Source organism: Anopheles darlingi, chromosome X, assembly GCF_943734745.1.
Source record: "Anopheles darlingi chromosome X, idAnoDarlMG_H_01, whole genome shotgun sequence".
NCBI classification, from domain to species: domain Eukaryota; kingdom Metazoa; phylum Arthropoda; class Insecta; order Diptera; family Culicidae; genus Anopheles; species Anopheles darlingi.
In genome coordinates this window covers 3,319,225-3,342,369 of record NC_064873.1, presented here as the reverse complement: position 1 = coordinate 3,342,369, position 23,145 = coordinate 3,319,225, and the positions used below count along the sequence as shown (strand labels likewise).

Genomic DNA, 23,145 nt, shown 5'->3' with positions numbered 1-23,145 from the left:
CCACACTTTTACACAGCATATTATACATCAGGAGCAGGACCTGGCAGGAGGCGCGCGGTCTCAAAACTTTCCATCTGACTAGTGAGACGGGCAGGAAGGGTGTACGGTATGCGTGTGTGTGTGTCTGCCAGGCATTACTACGTCCACTGCGCTGCTACCACCACCACCACACGCGTACAATGTGTTGGCTTCCTTTTTTTTGTGCCCTTCCTTGTTGTTTGTGCTGATCTGTGCTCGTTCTCGTTCTCGGTTTCCGCCACGCAGGTTTTTCACTTTTGCAATGTGGTCTGAATGCTCCTGTCACGCGCAATCGCTGCTGTCCCCGCTGTTGGAAAGTTCAGTTCAAAAGTTCACCCCCGCAAAAGCATCTAAAATTATAAATTAAATAAGGAATAAATAAATAAATACATAACAGAAGAGCTGATACCGAACCCGAACTGAAGGGGAGCAAAAGGCAGGAAGGTAACGGAATCGGTTTGCTGCTTGGGGTTGGAGTGTGTGCTCCCGGTGTTTCCTTATGAATTGTTGTTGTTGTTGTTGTTGTTGGTAGTAAGCAGGAGCCAAAAAGATAAACAAAAAGCAGCAATTAGAGCGAAAATGAAATCAAATAATAATTTTATGGCAAATAAATAACGCAGCAATCATTACAGGGGTTGAAAGGGGGGAGTTGCACAAGAAGAGGATTTCTTCGGCATGTAAAAGGATTGAGTGTATTGAATAAAATTCCACCTTGCCACCAAAAATTCCACGGCTAGATTCTACGGCAATGTATGATGGTAATTCCATCATTTTATTATCGTTCGCTAGCTAAGAAATATTGGGTTCAGGTTACAACACCGATTGAAGAACCGTGACAACCGAGAAAGAGTTTAGCAGATTTATCCGTAGAACTGCTTCCAGGGCTACGCGGTACATTTTTATAAATGTAGTAAAAATTAACAAAACAATATTATTTGGGTTTCGTTCTCAAGCTTCAATTGATTTTTTGGAAGAAACGAAAAAAAAACTATAAGGAGAAAAGGATTTTTGTTTCCCAACAGGATTCAATAAAAAGGCATAATGCAATGATTGTTCAGACACCTTTCAGAGTCTCCAGATTGAAATCTACTCGTTTTCTATGTATCAGGAGACATGCTAGGGAAGCTGGTTGACACAAATAATATTACTTCAATATGTTAAAAAGCGTTTTATACAAATTTAAGACGAAATACCGAAGGAATAGTGTTGGAAAACAATAAGGGACTGTAATAAAAAAAAACAAAGGCAAATGATTTAAAAAGAATCAATCAAATTGAAACGATAGCAATAGAAAATTATGTTAGAAACAAACAAAATACAAGAAATACAACATAGTTTCAATCGTATGACAAAATTAAAAGGATGCCACCCGGTAGTATGGACGACGGGGGGGTTAGGCGTGGCTGCTGTAGCGATAAACGAGGCTAACGTGCTCTCTTTGCCACCTGTACACTATTCAAAACACTCGGCTGCTCCTGCTCGGTCGGATGTGAAGCAACTACACTGCGCTGCTGCTTCCTCGTCTCATATTCACAACCCCTTTTCACGATATTACACCAGATTGACGGAACGGGGGAGGCGAGGGGCACACGACCGCCAGTCACCAGTCTGTTGCATTCCGGGTCTGTAGATTATGCAACACCCCAGCAGCAGCAGCAGCAGCAGCAGCAGCAGCAGCAGGAGGAGCTTTAGTAGCATAGAGAGAGAGCTGTGCGTCCGCGACGGTAGCTCACAGCTGGTGCAAAGCACGATGGCGCCTCCATTTCTTCTCCAGTTCTTTTTTTCTAATAGAAAGACCTCCCATAGAAGAGTGAACAGAAGAAGAAGAAGAAGCATGCAGCAGTGACAGTAGCGATTGTGCAGCACCGCAGGCATCTTACTCTCTCGCTGCACTGGAATGTAGAGATTTCTGTTATTTTTTTTTTGCAGGGTGCAAATGCACCCTGGGGATGGTCCAAAGGGGAGAAGGAGAGTTTTTGCCATCGTTTTGAAAAAACTATTTATGTTTCGCATTATTGCCTACTCGCAACAGCAGCAGCCCCTAGTCCTGAGTGATCGTTAGTGCTGCATCGCAGGTCGCTGACTGCTGCTCCTGCTGCTGCTGCTGCTGGTGCTGCTCCTGGGCATGATGGATGTACCACTTGAGGTGAGATCGGCGGCAGATAGGCACTGACCTGCTCTGGCCTGGCCGGTACGACGTTTCGTCTCCGGGAGAGAAGGAAGAGCAGCACAGCAGCAACAAAAAACAAAACAAGCAACGAAAGCAGCGCGAAAGAAGAAGAAGAGTAAGAGCCAGAGAGCAGTGAGTAAAAAAAAAAACAAGAAGGTGCCCGCGAAGACGCGCGAAACTGCGAGACTCGAGCGATAGCGAATGAGTTTTCTCGCTGCAGAGATTTTACGCTCAATTTAGAGAATAAATGATTTTTCACCACCCCTCACCCCCAAAAAACACTCAACTTCTCGGTGGTGGTGGTGGTGGTGGGGAGTTTCGTTTGGCAGTCACCCTTTTGCCCCCTCCCCACCCCTGCGGTAGATGGTGATCCTTCTCCAGAGAAAAGGAGAGAGAGAGAGAGGCAGCAAGTTCGGTCACCATTTCATATTTTGGTCCTTTGCCTCGTTTGCCGCTGCAACCTTCGCCATGACTCCAAACCACCACCACCACCACCAGCACCCCCTCCCCTCTCCTCACCCCCTCTCGAATCATCGTTCTTCTCTAGCTGCTCCACGCGCGCTGCTCCACCATTGTCGCAAGATTTTTGGTGTTTTGTTGTCTTTTTTGTTGTTGTGTTGTGCCGCCATGCCAATGCGCCAACAACAGCAAGAAGCCTGGCCATCTCGCTACCCCCTCCCTCTCTCTCTGCCCCTTTCTTCACGCGACACCCCCATGCAACGATCATCAGGCAAGCAGTCAGGCCGCAGGCGGCGGCGGTGGCGCTGGTCTGGTAAGACGAACAAAAAGAGAGCACTACAGAGAGAGAGACAGAGAGAGAGAGACAGAGAGCGAACTGCCAGCATCTGCTGGCGATTTTGCGGCAGCAGTTGAGCTTTGCGCAAAGCCAAGAATAAAAAGGAAAACGCCGAGAAAAGGGAAACCTGAAAGGAAGGAAGAAGAAACAAACCAACCAACCAACCAACCTAATCCCCGTGAACAGCGCAGACAGTAGCAGCAGCAGCAGCGGCAGCGGCACTAGCACCAGAACCAGGTCGTCGTCCACTTGGCCATCCTTAGAGAAGATGCCTTCCAGCAACTCCGCGCCTCTGACAGAGAGAGAGAGAGAGAGAGAGGGGCGAGGAGGAGGAGGAGCGGACTTTAGCTTTATTTGATTTTGCGAACCTTGCGAAGCGAACATACCCCCCCCCCCTCCCTAGACTAGTAGAAAACCCACCGCTTCTTCTACTCCTCCTCCTCCTTCACCCGACAGTCATCAACCTCTCATTCCCTATATTTTAGGTCGCACGCCGCATCGGAGGGGGGTGAGCGGAGACGCGGAGCGAGGAAGAGAAAGAAGTGGAGAGAGAGGGAGCAAAGGTCGCAGCCGCATAAATTGGGGGAAGCGCTGTTTTGCTTCGCAGCGAGCGAGCGAGCGACGAAAATTAAGAAAAAGAAGCCCACGAAAAAGGGGGGAACAACAGGGGAAAGGGGGGCACGGGACGAGGGGAAGGGGCAGGAAAATGACAGCAGCACGGTAGGGTGCCATCCCCTCACACCCTCTCCCCTTTCGCCCTTTCGCCCTTTCTTTTCCTTTCTGTTCTTCTTTGCCCGTCTTAAATGCGAAGCTTAGAGAGAGAGCGCGTGCCGCCACTGGATGGCTGGCTGGCTGGCTGCTGCGTGCGGAAAATTAGGGAAATAGAGAAAAGCGAAGAAAATAGAGTAAAAAGACAAGATAGCGAGAGATAAAGATGGAAAGACTATAGATAAATAGAAATAAAACGAGAGAGAAAGAAAAAGAGAGAGAAAGAGAGAGAGAGAAAGAGAGAGAGAGAGAGAGAGAAAGAGAGAAAAGCGGGTGTGCAAGAGTATTAGGGAAGGGGTGGGTTGTGTTGTTGAGTGTCACCCCTACAGCGTCGGCTACACAAAACATCGCGGTTGATCATTTCATCGATTCCGCCGCCACAATAGCAGCAGCAGCAGCAGCAGCAGGAGCAGCCCCTCCACCCACCCCCACCCCTTCCCCCGGGGAGGGATAGTCATAAATCTGTGCCGAGTGCCCGGAAAAAACGTTCCTGAAACTAGGAACCACACCAGACGACGACGACGCTGACGATGATGATCAGATGACGACGACGACGACGACCTTCGGGGGGGGTTCGAGACTAACGAGAGACTACCTCGCGAGCTGCTTGCTCGCTTGCTTGTGCGCCATGTCTTTTCCATTTAGGTCGGGATACATCCCCCTCAGCGCCCCTTTCGCCTTCCCTAGCCGGCCCCTCCCTCGGTTGATCATTTTATTTAAAATAATGTTATTATATCCGGGCGCAGATTAGGAGGGACTTTGGTTTTCCCATTCCACCGCAACCCGATTCGGGTTCGACGGTGCCGTCCTCTGTGTGTGTTCTTCTTGCTAAGCGGGTGTGCAAAGCGCGGCGAGTAGTAGTCTTTCGCCATTATGGGGACAAAAAATAAAACCCAACCCCCGGGGGGACCTCCGCTCCAACAGGACGCTATAATAGTGTGCCAAAAACCACGAAAGGAAAATCAGCTAGCACACACACACACACACACACACATGTGCACGCACAGAAGTGGATCGAGTGGTATATCGAGAGAGGAAGAGACAGAGACAGAGGGACACAGAGAAAAAGAGAAAGAGAACGAACAGGAACAGTGTTCGAGTGGAAGAATAGAAACAGAATCTACGGTCATAATTATGCTTCACCGACATAAGCACTCTGTCTTGCTGTGTGTGTGTCTGTGTGTGTGCGCGTGTGTGTGTGTGTGTGTGGTGACAGATTTGCTTTTGCAAACAAAACCCAGAACCCAGCAAGCAGCACAAACAAGCACAAGGTGCACAAGGTGCAGGTGCAGGGCAGATGGAGATAGATGAAATCGCCGGCGGGGAGGGAGGAATGGCGCGTCCTATCCTCCACATCAGCCATCTTTCACTCTTGCTCCGGCGCTCTTGCTCTCTCTCTCTCTCACACACACACTTTATTCGCAACGTTTGCCCAGCCGTTATTTATAACCCGATCATTAGACAGGACATTAGAGGCGTTGTCAGCTTAATTCGACCGTGCAAGATGTACCCAACGCCCGGCTGAGATGCTCTCTTTTTCGTTTTCTCCAGCTCCAGCGCACAGCACAGAACACACACACACACACTCTCTTTCGAACATTCATTGCCACTAATAAACGACAGCTCATTTAGAGCAGGGGAGGGGGTGCCGTCACCCTCGCACCCCCTTCGCTTTCATCCGCCGCTCCTACGCGCGCCGGATGGTTTAAATGAGTGGAAATTTCAAATCGTTCCCTTGGTGGTGGTGGTGGGTGGCGCGCACTTTTCATTCTTAGATTCGCTTCCTTCGCGTCCTTCGCGTCCGCGAGTTTGATTTGATTTTTCTCCTTCACTGTCACTACGTCGCCGCTCCGCTACGCTATACGCCACCTGGTAGTGATGGTGGTAGTGATGGTGGTCCAGCAAAAAAAAATCAAATGTCCGGGAAAATGTTACAGAAAGCGGCACCAGCACTTTCGCACCGCAGGGGAGAGAAAGGAAATACACTTTTCGCAGCCGGGCGCGCGTCACGATCAACTTGCTTTGCTTGCAGCAGCAAGCTTTTCTTTCGTTGCTTCTAGAGGAAGAGGCCCCCAGGAAAGGCGGTACAGCGACAGCGCAGGGCAGCACAAGCAGCAGCAGCAGCAGCAGCAGCATCAAATTGATGCTGCTGCTTTCCACCATGGTCATTGTTGCATTTTATGGCTCTAGCACTAGAGTTGTGCTTTTTTTTTTCTCCTCTTCCCGTTTTATTTGGCACTTTCTGTCGCCGTCGCCGCCGCCGCTGGCAAGTGCAGTGCTCGTTGATGAAGTCGCTTAGTCGCGTAATGACCGCGGACACACACACACACACCACGGGGATGCTTCGGAAGTTGCGTGTCGAGCAGCGTTGCGTGGAAAGCGGGACATTTAAGAAAGCAATTTTTCTTGTCTTGTCCGAAGTCTTTTTGAAGAGAGAGAGCGAGAGAGAGAGAGAGAGAAAGAGAAAGAAAGAGCATTTGCACAAATTGGGAAAGGGAATGCAAACTGGGATTGTTGTTGCTGTTGTTACTGTTGGTACGAGGGACGGTGACGGGCCCGTAGCCGGAGCACGACACAGGGAACAGGGTACGATCCCCGCCGTTATTTTATACATTTATATCAGACTAGTTGATCCCGCAAACGTTCGTTCTGCCACTCGCCACGCTGGAAGGTTCCTTGAATATGGACTGCACAATCCTGTACTTGATCTTTTGATTCTTTTCGTAAGTTTTGTTCTAACCACAATAGTCAATCATACTTAAGCCGCTTGACAAATCTCGACAGTTGGAAGACTAAAATGACGCATCAACAAATGCACCCTTGGTTTGCACAAATACAAAGCGTTCTTTGTTCTGTTCGGTATAACAAATCAAAAATACCACACTAGGCCATGGTGATCAAATTGGAGTTAGAATATCGAATTCATCGAAGTACATTCTGTCAAGAAAGTACCGGAAATAGTCGATTTAAATCTGACTGGGATCTGTCGGATCAAGCCAATCTTTTTTTCCAAGGTTGGTACAACTGTCCTTGATTATTGTGCAAAATTTGAGCGAAATCCATCAACCCGTTTGCGCACAGCAATTTTTTAAGTAAGTCGATGTCAGTAGTGAGCGACGATTTTTATGGATCTTCCACAACAAACTGTTAAATCATCAAATTAACTTACATTTGGTAAAAATTGCAGACGGGTTTCTATAAAAAAATTGTCAGAATCTGTCCTATCAGTATGATTAGTTGCAGTTACAGACACTTTAAACACATCGCAGCGACTCTGATGTGGACTCTGATGGGTGTCGCGCACCCGTGGGCGTTGTCCTGTTCCTGTTGTTCGGTGCCGTCGGTTCTTCTTTCTTTCAATGTACATTCCCCTTCCGCACGGCAGTGGTCCCCGGCCCAAGCAAACCATCATTAGGACCATCCATCCACGCAGCGGTGTATAGGTTCAGCCTGTTGGTGCAAGCATGGTTGCCATTGAATGGCCTTCATTTGCATTTGCATCGTCGCGCGCGCGCGCGCCAAGCGCCAAGAATCGAATCGAACCCCGCAGCAGCAGCAGCAGCAGCAGCAAATGAATCAATTAACACGATTACATCCCCCATCACTGCACCCTTCTTCCCATCCCATCCAGGAAGACAACCTGGAACAAGCTAGAGGGGACCCTGTAGCTAATGAGCGAACGAAAAGCCTTCTCGACACGAAGCGTACACTCGAAGCGTAAATATAGAAAATTATTAGGCCAAAAAAGATTACGCTTCGTGTGGCAGGTTGTAAAAAAAAACCGCCAAAAGGTTTGTAAAGAAAAAACACCGAAACGACCGGAGCCCAAAAAATGTTTACCAGCTCCAGTGAAATGATACGGAATCGATTATTATGATTTGCTGACGTCCATTTTTAATGCTGAAATTAAGTGATATTTGTAGTTAAAATGCAAAAAACACAAAACATCAAACAAATCGTTTGACATTTGTTTACACGCTTGGGTTTACGAACGTAAATTTGACGCTCCGTAGGCCTCTAGAATCTTTTGACAGAAAATGTTTGGCATTAATTTTGTACATTTACGCTTCAAGTTTACGCTCAGTGTAGCCAAGGCTAAAGCTGCGGTCGAGTCCCGCGTCCCATTTGATGATGCATTTTTACATGGTCAACCCTTTTACACACACACACACACACACACACACACCCGTGCACGCAACGCAACGAAAGAGCGAACGTGTAATGGGCACAACAACAACAACAATGGCAGCTTTGGGCATCGTTCCCCCCGGTTGGCGAACGGTTTCGCGAAATTGAATTAAATGGAAATCCGGTCGACGAGCAACCCCCACTGCGTGCGTGTGCGTGTGTGTGTGTGTGTGTAAAGTGTTCTTGTGGCTGCGATCATCCCTCTCTTCCACTCCCTTTCCGGCACTCAGCGTAGCTGCGCGTCAGTGGTTTGCGGGCCTAATCTACTGTGACTAGTCGCGGAGGCGAGGGGTGGGATGGGGGGTTGCTGCGCGTTGATGAGTTGCGTGCACCCCCTCCCCTTCCTCCCCCGTTCCTTCTCACTCCTTTACTCTGCACATGCTGGCGGTTCTGCGAACCCTTTTCGGGGGGGAGGCAGACATAACACCAGAAAGAGAGAAAAAGAGAGAGAGAGAGAGAGAGAGAGAGAGAGAGAGAGAGAGAGAGAGAGAGAGAGAGAGAGAGAGAGAGAGAGAACGATGCAATGCAGCGCGGAACTAGCGCGCTAGCCTGGTGGTTAGGGGTTCGAGCTGCAGTTCGGAGGGACTCTCGTGGATTTCCAGCTTTTCCAGCCTCCCTCCCTCCCCAACCAGCGTCATTTCCCGGTTTTGCGCGGACACGGACACACGGTACATATTCGCCATGTCGGGCCGCGTCGCACCACGGTCGTCGCCGTCGACGCAAGCAAATTGATGAAAATCCATTTGAACCGGGTGCGTGTGTGTGCGTGTGTGTGTGTGTGTTTTTCTGGGCTAGCTTGAAATGGAACTGCCGGTCTTTCCGGGCCTGCACGCTGCACTCCGCAGCGCAATTCCGAAATAAACCGGTATAACCGTTCACCACCACCACCAACACCACAATCTCAATGGGTGGTGTGGCCGGTATCAGTGGTGCACTAACACCACTAGCAGCAGCAGCAGCAGTACTAGGCTCCCCAGCAAGCTTCACTGCAGTGACAGCCTCATCATCAGCGTGAGCGGTTTGTACCCTCGGTCCGTCCGTCCGGCCGTCTAACCAACCAACGGGTCAAAAAGGACATCCACTGCAAAAAGGATAACCGGCACACTCTTTCTCTCGATCCCCTCCATGTTGGGGTCATCGGTTGGGGCGTTGGCGTTTGGACTGTTCCAATACCTGCGACCGTCCGGCTACGTTTCTGCTGAGCGGTTTGTTACAACCGCAGGGTAACGTGCTCCATTAGAGGTGCGGTCAACAGCCAACAGCAGCGTGCACGGGGTTGTCGTTGTCGCTGTGTCGCTGTCGTGACGTCACAGCAGAAGCCACTCGCACTCGTTTTCGGGATTAAAATAATTTTCGAATCGCATTCGAATGCAACAACGGCAGTAGGAGAAATACGCGTACACACAACCGTACAACAATAAAACGTAACAGGGTAGCCAGTAGAATTCCTTCTTCTTCTCTTTCTGTGTAAAACTCGAACCGAACCGAACCGAAAACGATGACCCCGGTATAGTATTCGTGTTCGTGTTCGAGATCAAACCCACCAACCAAACCTAAACCCCGGCTTTGGACACACACACACACGCGCTTGGAATTGTGCTCGCTTGTGCTGTGTACGCTGATGGTGACCACTGAATGGAGGGTTACAAGAACTCAACCCCCGTCGAGCTTCATCACCACCCACCACCACCACCACCACCTACCCAACCATCCGGGCGATAATGAGAAGGTAAAATTCATACCATGTTGCCCTATATTTTACCTCCACTCGACCTTCACTCAACCCAACTGCCTCCCTTGCTTTCGATCCTGGGGTGTAGCGGGAGCCTGATCCGATCCGATCCGATGGACGGAAGGCAGGGAGAAGGGGGGGGGGGGTACATTTCCTGCACATTTCTAATCCCTTCACCGCCCTCCCCACTGTGCCCAGTGTAGGTATTGCGCGGTTCGCGGTGGATAAATATCAGGGTATCAGGGATGATGATGATGACGATGAGCGTGTGTGTGTGTGTGTGTGTGCTGCTGCTGCGCCGGGTTTCGGGTGGTGGTGGCGTTCGACATGGGAAATTAATCACTCGCACAAACCCATTACGATGACCCTCCCCAACCCCCAACCCTCAACCCCCGGGAAGAGAGTGCGCGCCTGCTTTTTGCCTGGTTACAAACTCCTCCGGTCCTCCCGGGGGCTCCTGTCTCTCTCTCTCTCTGTTTCTCTCTCTTTCGATCTCTCTGCTCGACACGCGAGGCAATTGAGCCGTTCACAACCCGGAGGTAACGCATCCCCAAAGCGAAGGGAAGTGAGGCAGCGGAGGGGGAGGGTCAAATGTCTTCATTTCGTACTCGTCCACTCTGCGGGGATCGAGAAGTCGAACGGGGATCCCGAAGCCGAAAAGGTGACGGACTGGACGACGACGACGACTACTACTATTACTACACTACCACCACTCGGTAAATCCGTTGCGATCCACGGCTGATCGGAACCTTTTCCTGTAGGAAAGTAAGAATGAGATGAGTGTGTGTGTGTGTGTGTGTGTGTAAGATTAGAAGTGCTTCACCTCACATTTTACTTTAAACTAACCTCTCGATAATAATGATGCTGCTGCTGCCGCTGCTGTTGGAATTTATGGACAATAGGGGTGTGTGTGTGTGTGCCTAACCTGCAAACACCGACGCAGCGACAAGAAAGGGATGTTTACTAACCTGGAAGTAACAAGAAGAAGAAGAGAGAAAAAAAGAAATGAGAACAGAGTATTGGTAGGGAGTAAAACTTACAGCAGAGAACATTTAATCAGAAGAGCATGCGACTGTTTGGGGTCCTCGATTAACACGGTTGGTGTTGGTGTTCCAATCGATAGGAGCCACTTTGTCTACAGGAGCCTCTTAAACGCAAAAAAGGGGAAACGTTTTTCGTCCCAAAATTGTACTTGTCACAATAATTTCGAAGCATTGAGGTACCGTCGCCTTTTTGCGCCAACATATTATAATCAAAATTTCTCGCCGTAATAAGCCGAGTAATACGCGAAAAGCGAAATCTTGAAGAGACTCGACTGGACGCTGGCCTCTCAGTTGATAAGTTTTCGATTCGGTTCAATTAAAAAAAACCCGCTGCCCTTTGAATCTTTGAATTGAAAAATCATGTGCACCATAAGCATGTCCGTGACGCTTGGTTCCGGGCTTGTTGGATCCGCTGATTAAGAAACAATAACGACGAAACGAGGCGAGCGGATAGCAGCGAGCCCATGCGACAGAGAGCTTTTTGGAGGGCTAGGCGTTCGGCGCAGCGCTTTTTCCTCTCATCTTCTTTCCTTCTCCCTGCGCCCCAAACGGACCAAACGCAGATTTCGCCAATTTCACGGTCGAACATTAGGCAAATGGTAACAATGCAATGGGAAACCGAACGACATGAATAATGCAGGCTTCTCTCCTCTTTCGCCTGCTCCTACCCCCACCCCCACCCCCCTCCCTTTCTTCGCCATCCCCTCTTTATTCGCCACCCCCAAAAACGGCCGGAACAAAATGTAATTTACGTTTCAACGGGACCTACCGGGAGGATGAGCGAGAGAGAGACTACTGTAATAGAATCCTTTTGCCACCCTCCTTCCACCCCTCTCACCCCGTGGCTTCCATCACGCTGCTGCTTGGGCCCATATTCAGTGAGTACACTGCCCACTGCCTCTGCCGCTCGCTCGCTCCTTAACTACAATAAACTCAAATTAAACCGTTTTTTGCCATTGATGGGGTGATACCCACTCGCTCGCTCGCTACTAACCATCCGCGCACACGCTTCTCCTCTTCGCTTCTGCTGTGCTCCATTATCCTTAAGCTGATTTCAAACTTTACGCCGGCAGCCTCGCGCGCCCTTGGCGTGCCGGCAGCAGACAGGCAGGCAGCGAATCAGCACCCCCGCACACGGAGTGGAGGAAGAGGAAAAAGAGGGGGAGGAAGAGCCCCCTCTCTCCGCACCCCTCATCCTCATCATCCATTGCGAATTGGCCTCCGCACGGTGGAGACGTGAAAAACTTCGTCCAGACGAGCGAAACGAGCGAAACGGATGGAACGGAAGGGGGGCGAGGGGATGGTCCTTTGTGCGGGAAGTGGCGGCGATGGTGGCGACGGTGGCGGCGTAATGCAGTCAATTCTAATTGGGAAAATATGATATGGATATTGTTGTAAAACGTTTTACTCCGCGTGCGCCTTCGCGAAGCCCCGAGGAAAGGTGTAATAGAGGCAGGAGACAGGAGGCAGGAGGCAGGAGGCAGGAGGCAGGAGGCAGACAGGCTCTGACACACACACACACACACAGACACAGACACAGACAGAGCCAGTTGTCAGACGAGAAAACCTTCAAACTTTGCACCCCCCCCTCCACCTTGTTTTCCCTCTATTCAACCCCTGCATCCCCATCCCCCTTCTTCTTCTTCTTCTTCTTCTTCTTCACACTACCATTAGGGGTGGGGAGGTTGGGAACGGAGGAGGGGGGGAGCTGAAAATAGCTTTCGCAGGAGGAATATGAGCAGAAGAGGTTTTGTGCTTGTGGTGAAGAAGAAAAAGAAGCAGAAAGAGTGTGGAGGGTGGAGGGTGAAGGGAGGAGGAGGTGGAGACGGTGGATCACGTTTTATCCTTTGCCCCAGCTCTTGCTGCTAGAGTGTGTGTGTGTGTGGGTGTGTGCGTGTGACCAATGGAAAAGGACGGGGATGGGGGTTGAAGTGTGCAGAAAACGGGGTGGTGAGAGGGTGCGGTGGGTGTTACACTGGCGCGCGCACTCTGTCGTCGTGGCATGGCGTGCCGAAGAAGCTGTGAAACAATGTGAAACATGATACCAACGTCACACCCCTCCCCCTCCGCAACCATTCACCCCCACCCTTTCACGGGGCCTTGGAACGGCGTATCTCCTTTCGTCTTCACCACCGGACCGGAGAAGCTTGTTCCGAGGTTTTTGGTGCTGGTGGTGGTGGGTTGGTTTTGCGTTCGCGTACACCCCATCCCCCTCCCCGCTTCCATCCCCTGCCAACGCGTGGCTACTGACCGAAGGGATTAACAACTTTAAAGCCGTGAATCTTCGTCACCTTCTCGGCCCCAGTCAGTCCAGCTGGTGTGTGTGAGAGAGAGAGAGAGAGAGAGAAAGAGAGAGAGAGAGAGAGAGAGAGAGAGAGAGAGAGAGAGAGGAAGAGAGGCGAAGGAATACGGATCCAACCACCAAACGGTGCCCATGTTGTTGAGTTCGAGTTCTGTTTCGCAGCGCGCGAAGCCTCCGTGACATCCATGGTAGTGCTTTCCATTAGCACCACCCCCACCCCATCACCACCCCTTCCTCCTTCCCCGTTTTTCCATCATTTTCTATACCAATCCGTACCCCAAGGAACGGGCGGCAGGTGCGCGACAAAAAGAGAGAGTCAGAGAAAAAGAGACAGAGAGAGAGAGAGAGAGAGAGAGAGAGAGAGAGAGAGAGAGAAAGAAGGAGAGCTGCGTACCGAAAGCTCATCGCTTCCCGGCAATAATTATGTTAGCGAGTTTTGTCCTTCCACTCCACTCCACTCCACTTCATCCCCTTTCATTCCTCCCCTTTGTCTTCCACCTCCGGCAGGCATTATAATACGCCGGCGTACGCCTTCCATATCCGTTCGCTTACTCCGCACCCGCTCATGAACTTTTCGGTCGGTCGCGTGCCCCCGGGGGCCTGCAATGCTTTCGCTTGCAATGCTTGGTGACGGGACGGGACGCGGGGAGCACGAGGCGGCACGTGCCGGGTTTTCGTCGTCGTGCGCGCGGGTTTTGCCACCGGAAAATCACCTTTTCCCCCAAACAACCAACCAACCAAGCCAACCGAGCAGCCAAGAGCCAAACTCCCAAGAGCGCGTGGCGCAGGGGAGAGAGTGATTGAGTGAGGAGCCGGAGGATGTGTCGTTCGACAACTGACTCCCGGAGCCGTGCCCGGACGAGCTTCACGGAGCGTGATAATTGGTGGGGACAGGGATTTTGGCGTGGCAAAATCCGAACCATACCGAGGGCAGAGAAAGAGAGAGAGAGAGAGACATGAGGGGGTGAGCAGGAGAAGGCGGGGAGGCTTCGCTTGGCTTCCTGAGGCTGTCTTTGGTTCGATGTTCGAGATGCGCTTTTCCATCTCGTGCTCGTGAGATGAAGAGAAGGAGCGTAGCAGAGAGAGTGAGAGAGAGAGAGGAAGAGAGAGATAGACAGAGAGAAATAGAGAGAGAGAGAAAGAAAGAGAAGCAGGGGGTAGGGAGTGTGTTTTTGTTTTTCCATCTTTTAATTAGCATTTAAATAAATTCATCTCACATTCCGATTTCATTTGCCCTCCCCCCTCTCCACGTACGCAACCCCGCAGGCCAGTCTCTTTTGCTCAACGACGATTTGTCCTTTTCCGCATCCCCCTCCCCCTACCCCCGAACCACCAGCACCAGCAAGCAGGTGACAATGGCTGACGATTGTAAACGTTTGGTTTGTGGTGATGGTGAGGAACACGGAGGCGGAGGTGGAGGCGGAGGCGGAGGCGTAGTCGACGGCTGGCGTCTTACCATCTGCCACCCACCCCCCCCCACCCCAGGGGAAATGGAAAAACAAACAACAACCCACCAACCATCATACGATGCCAGCAGGCATCACGACGGTGGCCATGCGGCCACGGTGGCCACCACTGGAGACAGAAACGGAGGAAAATGTGTTCCGGGGGGATACGTGATAGGCATTTAGCCACGTCGGCCACGTCTATTGTAAACCGCAAACGCAAACTGCTGCGAATGCTGCTTCCTGCTCTCGTCTCGTCTGCGCTTTTCGCCATTTTCATAACCAACATTTCCACGCGCGCGCCTGATATTTATTTATTGTTTGCTTGACCGCGCGTTAATCTTTCACGCGAAGAGCTGGCTGGCTGGCCACGGGCTGGCGTATACGGTGTATTTAAAATTAACTTCCGGAGGGGCTTCCCGAAAACGTTGCCCACTTAACGATCGGTAATAAGCATAAACACGGCCTCCCCCACCCTCCGCCATTCAAGAAGGGAAGGGAAGGAGGGTGCGGTGCGGTGTACAGGTAGATATGGGAGCCCGTTACTTCGTCCGTCGTCGTCGATTAGGCTACAGTTAGCTACAGAAGTGTGTATCTCCTCTCTTGATATGTATATAACGTTTGCATTAAAAAAGAAAAAGAGACCAAAATTTGAATGGTGAAAAGAAAAAATGCGACAAGACAGATAATTAAGATCTGTAAACGGCATTTGGAAGGTAATTTTATCACTTTTGCACACAAAATTCTGATTGCACACCATTTCGAGCACCATTAGCGGTAGTTAGCTGGATTTTTCAACATCGAAGGTCGAAAACACGTTTGTACACTTGCTTTTCAGATATTTCTGTGCCTTTTTCGATCAACCGACCTTCTCCGCTTTTCGCCCTCACAGTTGTTGCAAAAAGCTGCTACGATTTCGGTTTGGGCCGAATTTTTCGCAACTAAACGGGATAAAATTACCTTTCAAATGCAGTTTACAAATCTCAATTCAATCTGTCTTAGTTTTTTGCTTACATCACCATTCACATGCACCTGCACAGTAAGCAAGCGATAGTCTCACTAGACACGCGGACTTGGTGAACAATTGTGGGGCGTACAAATTTGATTATTATTATTGATTATTATTAACTTAATAGTTATTTAAGAAAAAAATTACACAACGTATAATTGGGTACAAAACATTTTATAAACGATCAAAATTCAAGTGTCTGTGTATCCGCATCAGAAGCAGTGCTCAGCCTTGCTCGCTAGCTAGCTCGTTTGCTCTATATTTGTTATTTCACCTCGCCCCATCCGCTTGGCCCGCAACAGCATTCGGCTTAAGCCAGTCGCGCTCACTCCGCTCCACAATTCCATCCACAATTTCGCTAAGCGCGAATTACTACACTAGCAAAAGATTGCTCATGTGTACGTATGTATACGGCTGGCTTGTGCTCCAGCGAGCTCCAGTGCCCAGATATAGCACGAGATAGCTATACATTAGCGCTATAGATAGCGAGATAGAGATAGCGATAAATCCATATTTCCCGTACATCGCCTGGAGCACTACCTGTAGTGCACTGCAGTGCAAAAACCAAAGAAAGAGAGAGAGATAGAGAACCGTAGATGAAGAGCTCCCAAATTCTCGCCGCGCTCGTGCATTTCAGCTTCAGTGCACACCACGCGGAAATGGAAAATTGGACAGGGACTGCTGCAAATACATTATTATTATACAGCTACATTTATTTGCTTTTATATAACACGGGGGAACCAAAACACACATTTTCTGCAACAACCGGGGTGGATTATGCTAAATACTCGTGCCAAACGCTCGCGATGATTGCCTATGCGCGATGTTTGACTGCCGGGGGTCGAGCATCTTTCCCTTAACAATAAGCCCCACTCTCATCTTCCAGGCTAATGGGTCATGGTAGGATGGACAGACACTGTCTGTGTCTGTCCTGTGTGGCGTTCTGCTCACTGCTCTTGAGCTCTTGAGATGGACGTGGAGTCGCCACGTCGGTACGGTGACAAAAACCTCGGCGACCTAGCAGCCGTCGGCCGTGGCTCGGAGCAAAACAATTGGCGTAAATACGCTTCACTGCACTCTCCACCCACTCCACCCAACAGCAGCAGCAGCAGCATAGCGACGGTGTTCCAATTCCTCAATTCCGTCCCCCGACCCCGGCTGGAAGCTGGAAACTTACACTCCGCCTCGCTTAAGCGCTCTTCCAATTAGATCCAGTGCAACTCCAGGACCCTGCGTAGGGGTGCATGCCAGCGCAGCGCACAGGATGAAGCACGGGCGGACACATCCGGGCACCACCGAACCGATTCGGGGTGAGCGAGCGAGCGAGCGATTCGCGCTTTCAATCGCGACGCAAATCGCCGCGCCGCGAATGCTGCAACCGGTGCGCTCCACCGACACGTACATGCAACGAAGAAGAAGAAGAAAGCGTATTGTGGTTCGGCAGCGTGGAGGATCGCTGTGTGTGTGTGTGTGTGTGCCGGTGTTGCCAGAGATGCGAATCCTATCAAGCGTTCAACATCATTATTTGTCATCGAGCTTCGTGCGGGACGAGGTCCCGGAATCTTTCTCACGTTCTCGTCTCGTCTCGACGTTCTCTCTCTTGCATCTGGCTCCAGTATTCCCAAACTGAACCCCTGGTTCTGTGAGCTGCTCCACCGTCGTCGTCGTCCACGTCATCGCGACGACGACGATGTCCTCATCATCATCGTTGTTAACAGTGGCGGCGGGCCAGCCAGCCAGCCAGCCAGGAAATCCGATTGCATAGCCCCCCCTTTCTCCGCCGCTAGGTTGCACAACAACTAGCGCGTCTTTGTCTGTTCTTTGGCTCGATCGCTACCTCACCTCACAACCACTCTACCGAAGGTCCACAATCTTCTGGGCCTCTGGGCCTTTTGCTGTTGCTATCCATTTCGAGATCCGCGAAACACATCGGGCAGGATGTATGTATGTCTGTGTGTGTGTGCTCGCTCGCGACGCGGTTACGATTTCGGTACCGGATGCAGAAGGATTTCAGGGAAGGGAGTCGTCCTCGTTCGTTGTTGTCGTCGTCGTCGCCCTAGCGCCAGTTCCAATACGAGACGGATGGATTCATCGCTCGTTGCGCTGCGCCTGGTGGCCAGTCTAATGAATCTACATTCTACACGACGACGATGACGACGACGACGACGACGATTCGCTTCTGGGAAAGCTTCTGTGCCCATCAGGCCCATCATCATCATCATTCTGCCGTGATCATTCCCCCTATTTCTCGATGCGCAGAGGAGGGCAGCAATGCAATTGCGATGAGTGGTGCAGCACTAGTGTGCACCTCACGTCGTGATATTTTCGTGATATTGTTTTTTTTGTTTGGCGTCTCGCTCTCTCGTAGGCATTAAGCAGCTTGTGTTTCGTCCTCCATCCCCCCCGGCACACGGCAGCCGATCGAGCAGCAAGGAGCAAGGAGAAGCGGGGGATTATGGTGGATTCGCATCAAATTATCCTTCTTCGATGAGCCTTCTTCACCGGGTCCGGCTCGCTTCTCGCTTCTCACAAACAAAAACTAAAACAACAAGAAGAAAAAGATTTAAAAAAAACAGGAGAATACTAGAGACCTTTAACAGCAGTCACCAGCGGTAGAGCCAGATGATAAAGCGATCGGAAGGCTTACCGTGTTCCGGGGCAAGGGGCGGCTACAGATCGAATTTTCACGCGCCACATGCTGTCCGTCATCTGTTCCGTGGGTGCGCTTGTCCTCGCTATCGTCCTCGTCGTCGTCGTCATCGTCATCATTCGAGCAGCGTGCAGCCACAGGTCGGGGCTGGGGGTGGCAGAGCTCCAAAGGCAACAAACAAAACCGAAACCAAAAAGATGACGAAACTTTTTCTCGACGCAGGAATCTCTACGACGAGCGCGCTGCTCGCTCCTCACTACTGCGGGCGCGTATGTTATGAGGTGGCCCGGGGGTGGGGGACGGGTTTCGGATGTATCCATATCGTGCGCGCAGGTATATCGGGCACGTCCCGCGGCTCATGATCATCACCCGCACACCCGGCACACCTGAGGCATTCGGTGCCTTCTACTACACACGCGATTGATACCGCATCATAGTGTCAGGGTTGTTGCTGCTGGTGGTGGTGGTGGTTGATGATCGAACAAACGCACGAGCGTATGATGCGCGCGCTCTGCATGCACGGTTCCTGTGCACAGCCCTTCCAATCCAATCCACCCACCTTCTTCCTGCCACGTTCGAACGTTTTGAGACCATTTTGCGGCTTTTTGATGTGCCGTTTTGATGCTGAGCACCCCAGGGCCGGCCAGCCAGCCAGCCAGCCAGCCAGCCAGGGAACGTGTCTAGCGTTTTGGAGTACAGGCCACGCGCTCTGTTCTCTTTCTCTCTCTCCCTGCGTCTCGTGTTCCATATTTCATGATTATTGTGTGTGTCATCGCGATGGCGAACCGCGTTCCGGGCGGTTCCCGGGGATAATGGGGGGAGAGGTCTATGTGTGTGTGTGTGTGTGTGTGTGTGTGTGTGCCAGCTCACACACGTCGTGCGCTCGTTCCCATTTGCATAACCAAGAAGGGCACACGACAGAGCGACGCGCGCGCCCGGATTCTGACTCTGAGGCGCGCGCGCTCGCTCTCTCTCTATCGTGTCAATGAGGATGTATAAGGGGGGGGCTCGGCGGACAGGGAAAACCGTTTTCACTCCTCCTCTCGAGCCAGCCGCGCTCGTTCGCTCGCATTCCTTTCGCACAAGCCAACCGACAGCCACAGGAACAAAAAAAAGAAAAGGATGCTCTCGAAACGACACATGCCGGCCCAATGGCTCTATAGGCCTCTGTAGGTGTGTGTGTGTGCGTGCGTGTGTGTGTATCTATGGCCACAGCGTACCGTGCGTGGCGGCCTCGCAGGTTCAATTCGAAACTCGTGTTCGGTGCGAATGAAAGGACACCGACATGTGTTGCCCCTACCACACACACACACACACACACACACGCGCGCGCGCTCGGTGTCACGACTGATCAATCTTATATCCTTTTGCTCGTGACTGGCGGCTGAAGCTGCCGATATGCCTTACTGCCGGATGGATGAGGACGGCGCCGTTGCCGCCAGCCGCCGCCAGGGGGTGCTTTTCATGAGCATGTCACGGGGCGCTGGGGGGGCACTGGCGTGTGAAGCATAACAAAAAAATTATTCAATTTGATCTATTGAATAAAATATTACCCGAAATCGAACCCCCGTGATGCGCGTGTGTGTGTGTGTGTCACGGATGATGACGACGACGCTTCTGTCGTTGGCAGCGAGCTTTTTTTTTGGTTTTTTGGTTCCGGTAGGAAGTGATGAAGGAGTGGAAATCCCCCCATCCCCCCTCCCCAGCAGGGTGGGAAACATATGCGCTCACGCAGTTTTGATGTCTCCACATCTTTCAATGCATTTTTTTGATGTGTTTTTGACATCTTTTCGAGGGGGGCTCGCGGCCTCCGGGAGCACGCACCGTTAGGAAACACGTTGCATCAAGCACAGATTAGCACTAGCGGGACCAGTGAGGTTGTACTCGAACATACTCGATTAGGGGAATTGATTAGGGCAGCTGGCGCGATGCGTGAAAGCGGCCAAGCGGTCGTTCAGCCATTTTCTATCGCAATCAATCGCCAAATCGCCGCGAGTGGGCCACGTGTTTAATTATTGCTCATCGAAAAAACGAGCCACTTAGTCAAGCGTTTTGCAGCGCTCGCAGAAAAGTGTAGAACACAGCACACACACGTCACACACCAGAACAGGTGATAGCCGCCGCCATATCGAGAGAAAAAGTTGAGCGGCATCCAGTAGTATTGGTGGCCGGATGAGATCGAGCTCCGGCCGAAACAAAGAGCCGATCGATCGAAAATTCGAAGGACAAAGAGACCGAGCGTTATCGATCGAAGGTGATCGAGAGCCGGCGTGGAAAAAACCAGGTAGTTGCTCGCCGCGTGTCTGATCGAGTGGATCGTTCTTTTGCAGTGCCGTGTCTTACCTACCTTGTATCGTGACCAGCACCGTACAGACGGGAAGCCAGCGGAGCAGCTGCACCGTAGTGACCATCACCATTTTGTGCGCCGCCACGTGTGCTGTGAGTTTTCTTCCTTTTTCGTCGTCGTAGTTGTCGCGCGCGTTTCCGTGTATTGTGGTGATCGTGGATTGTGGATCGCGGGACACGATTTTCTTTGAAAACTCGAAAAACTTGCACACGGTACACCCACGCTTAGCAGCACACTAACACTGCACACGTACGCACATACGACACGGGAAGGATGATGGCGTCGGCGGGGCGTCTTTTTCGTTGCTCCGTTCGCGTTCGGTTGATCGAAGTGGCCGGTCCAGGAAGCCGTTGTAATAATAGGTAACGTATGTATGTGTGTATGTATGTATGTATGTATGTGTGTCTGTGTGTGTGTATATACACTTTGCAGTAACTTTCTCTTTGCCGTGTTACATCAGACGCGTTTTTTCTCCGGTCACACCACGTGTCGACGGAACAAAGAACCGAAAGCTGCGACCACGCGGTGCGATAGGATTCATCAGCTACAAAATGGTGTCCAGCTTGCAGCGCTGGTTGACGAAATTTCGATCCGCAGATAGCAAAACTTCTGCTCTACCTAAGCGGCTGCTTTACCCAAGCGGCCGGCCGACCGAAGACAAAGAAATGCTCACACTCGCTGTGCTCTGGTCCGGCCAACGGCCAACGGCCACTTTCACAGGCACCGGATGTCGTTGGCGTGGATGTGCCTTTCAGCTGCTGCTCCGGTGGTTCTTTGTTGTGTGCAGCAGCAGCAGCAGCAGCAGCTAGGGCGTGGTGGCAAACGGTGGTGGCTGGCTTCGCTTCGAATCGTTCTCGACGACGCTCGACGCTTGGTTTCTGCGAAATGAAGCTTCAGCTGCTCAATCAATTAGCAATTACTGGCTACCGAACGCACACCACACCACATTCGGTGCGGCACGTGGCCGCTACCCCCGATAGCCGATCCCCACACCACACCACATGGACACTGTACTGTACCACTGTTGCCGGGCGCACACTGCACTGTTACCTGAACTGAAATGAATCGTCATGAATTCTCGACTCGACTCGTTCGAATCCGGCAGCTGTAAGGTGTAATGGCAAGATCGAATTGGCAGATCGATCTGGATCGAATGCAACCCCCCTCCCCCACGCGGATACACCCCCGGATCAATTGCGTAAGACCACGCGGGGCCGTTCAACGTTTCCGATCAACGAGTAAAAATCCCCGCCGCCGCGTTTACAGCGTGAACGTCAACGACACAGCGACGTCGAGCGAGCGAGCGACGGACACACGGAATTTTTTGGGTTCGAATGTCCGACCGGCACACCACACCACGCACACGCGTCGAGCAGGCTCCGACGATCGGTACTACAGCATCCAGCAGCCAGCGCCACTTCCGGGAGCAGCAGCAGCAGCAGCACATCACACGGCATCTCGTCGGAAAATCGTCGGGAAAAGTCCGGGCGGTGGTCGCACCGTCGTCGGGCCAGTCGAGCAGGCGTTCGGTCTACTCGTTCCGCGTGGCCTCGGTCCAAACTCGTCGGCAGGGCTCCGAAGGAGGCTGCTACGAAGGTGACACGAAACCTCATCGTGTTGATGATGGCTCGGACCGACGCTCCCTTTTTTCCGAGTGGCCCGAGTTGGTGGTGGTGTGGGTCACGATTTCACGATGATGATAATGATGATGCCACGCCAAGGCGAGGCCAGCGGGCCAAGCGAGCGAGCGAGAGCGAGCGAGATGGCGAACCGGAAAGGATACCATGACAGAACACCAATTTCAAGTCCTCCTTTTCTAGCACGTGTCGCGGTTAACTATAGCGGCCCGTTTTCACTGAAACCCCCCCTTCTTCTTCTTCTCTTCTTTTTCCAGCAGAGTGAGGCGAGCCGGTTTTTTTCTAATGTGAGCAGTGTTTTTTTTTTATAAAGTGTGTGTATTATACACGATCAACCATTGTCATCTACGATCAACCACCTTCTTTCTGTTTTACAAAAGTGTGAGGTGCTGTTTTATTTTTAAAGTGTGAGCCGTTTTTTTTAGTGTGAGCCATTTTTTTTAAGTGTGAGCCATTATACACGATCAACCATTGGCATTCACGATCAACCATCCTTTTTCTGTTTTTCAAAAGTGTGAGGTGCTGTTTTTTTAAGTGTGAGCCGTTTTTTTAAGTGTGTGTATTATACACGATCAACCATTGGCATCCACGATCAACCACCTTCTTTCTGTTTTACAAAAGTGTGAGGTGCTGTTTTATTTTTAAAGTGTGAGCCGTTTTTTTTAAGTTTGAGCCATTTTTTTAAGTGTGAGACGTTTTTTTTAAGTGTGAGCCGTTTTTTAAGTGTGAGCCATTTTTTTTTTTAAGTGTGAGCCATTATACACGATCAACCATTGGCATTCACGATCAACCACCTTCTTTCTGTTTTTCAAAAGTGTGAGGTGCTGTTTTTTTAAGTGTGTGTATTATACACGATCAACCATTGTCATCCACGATCAACCACCTTCTTTCTGTTATACAAAAGTGTGAGGTGCTGTTTTTTTTTAAAGCGTGAGCCATTTTTTTTTAAGTGTGAGCCGTTTTTATTAATGTGTGTATTATACACGATCAACCATTGTCATCTACGATCAACCACCTTCTTTCTGTTTTAGAAAAGTGTG

The 23,145-nt window shown here is 50.9% G+C and overlaps 1 protein-coding gene across 1 annotated transcript in view; it reads right to left on the bottom strand.

The window, feature by feature from the left end:
• Nucleotides 1-21,553, bottom strand: part of LOC125955915 (pregnancy-specific beta-1-glycoprotein 11-like) — a 31,571-nt gene extending 10,018 nt beyond the window's left edge. The window contains exon 1 of the mRNA XM_049687251.1: nt 20,469-21,553. Within this exon, the coding sequence (XP_049543208.1) occupies nt 20,469-20,538 (70 nt within the window). The 5' untranslated portion in view covers nt 20,539-21,553. The remainder of the gene's footprint in view (nt 1-20,468) is intronic.
• Between the last annotated feature and the right edge of the window lie 1,592 nt (nt 21,554-23,145).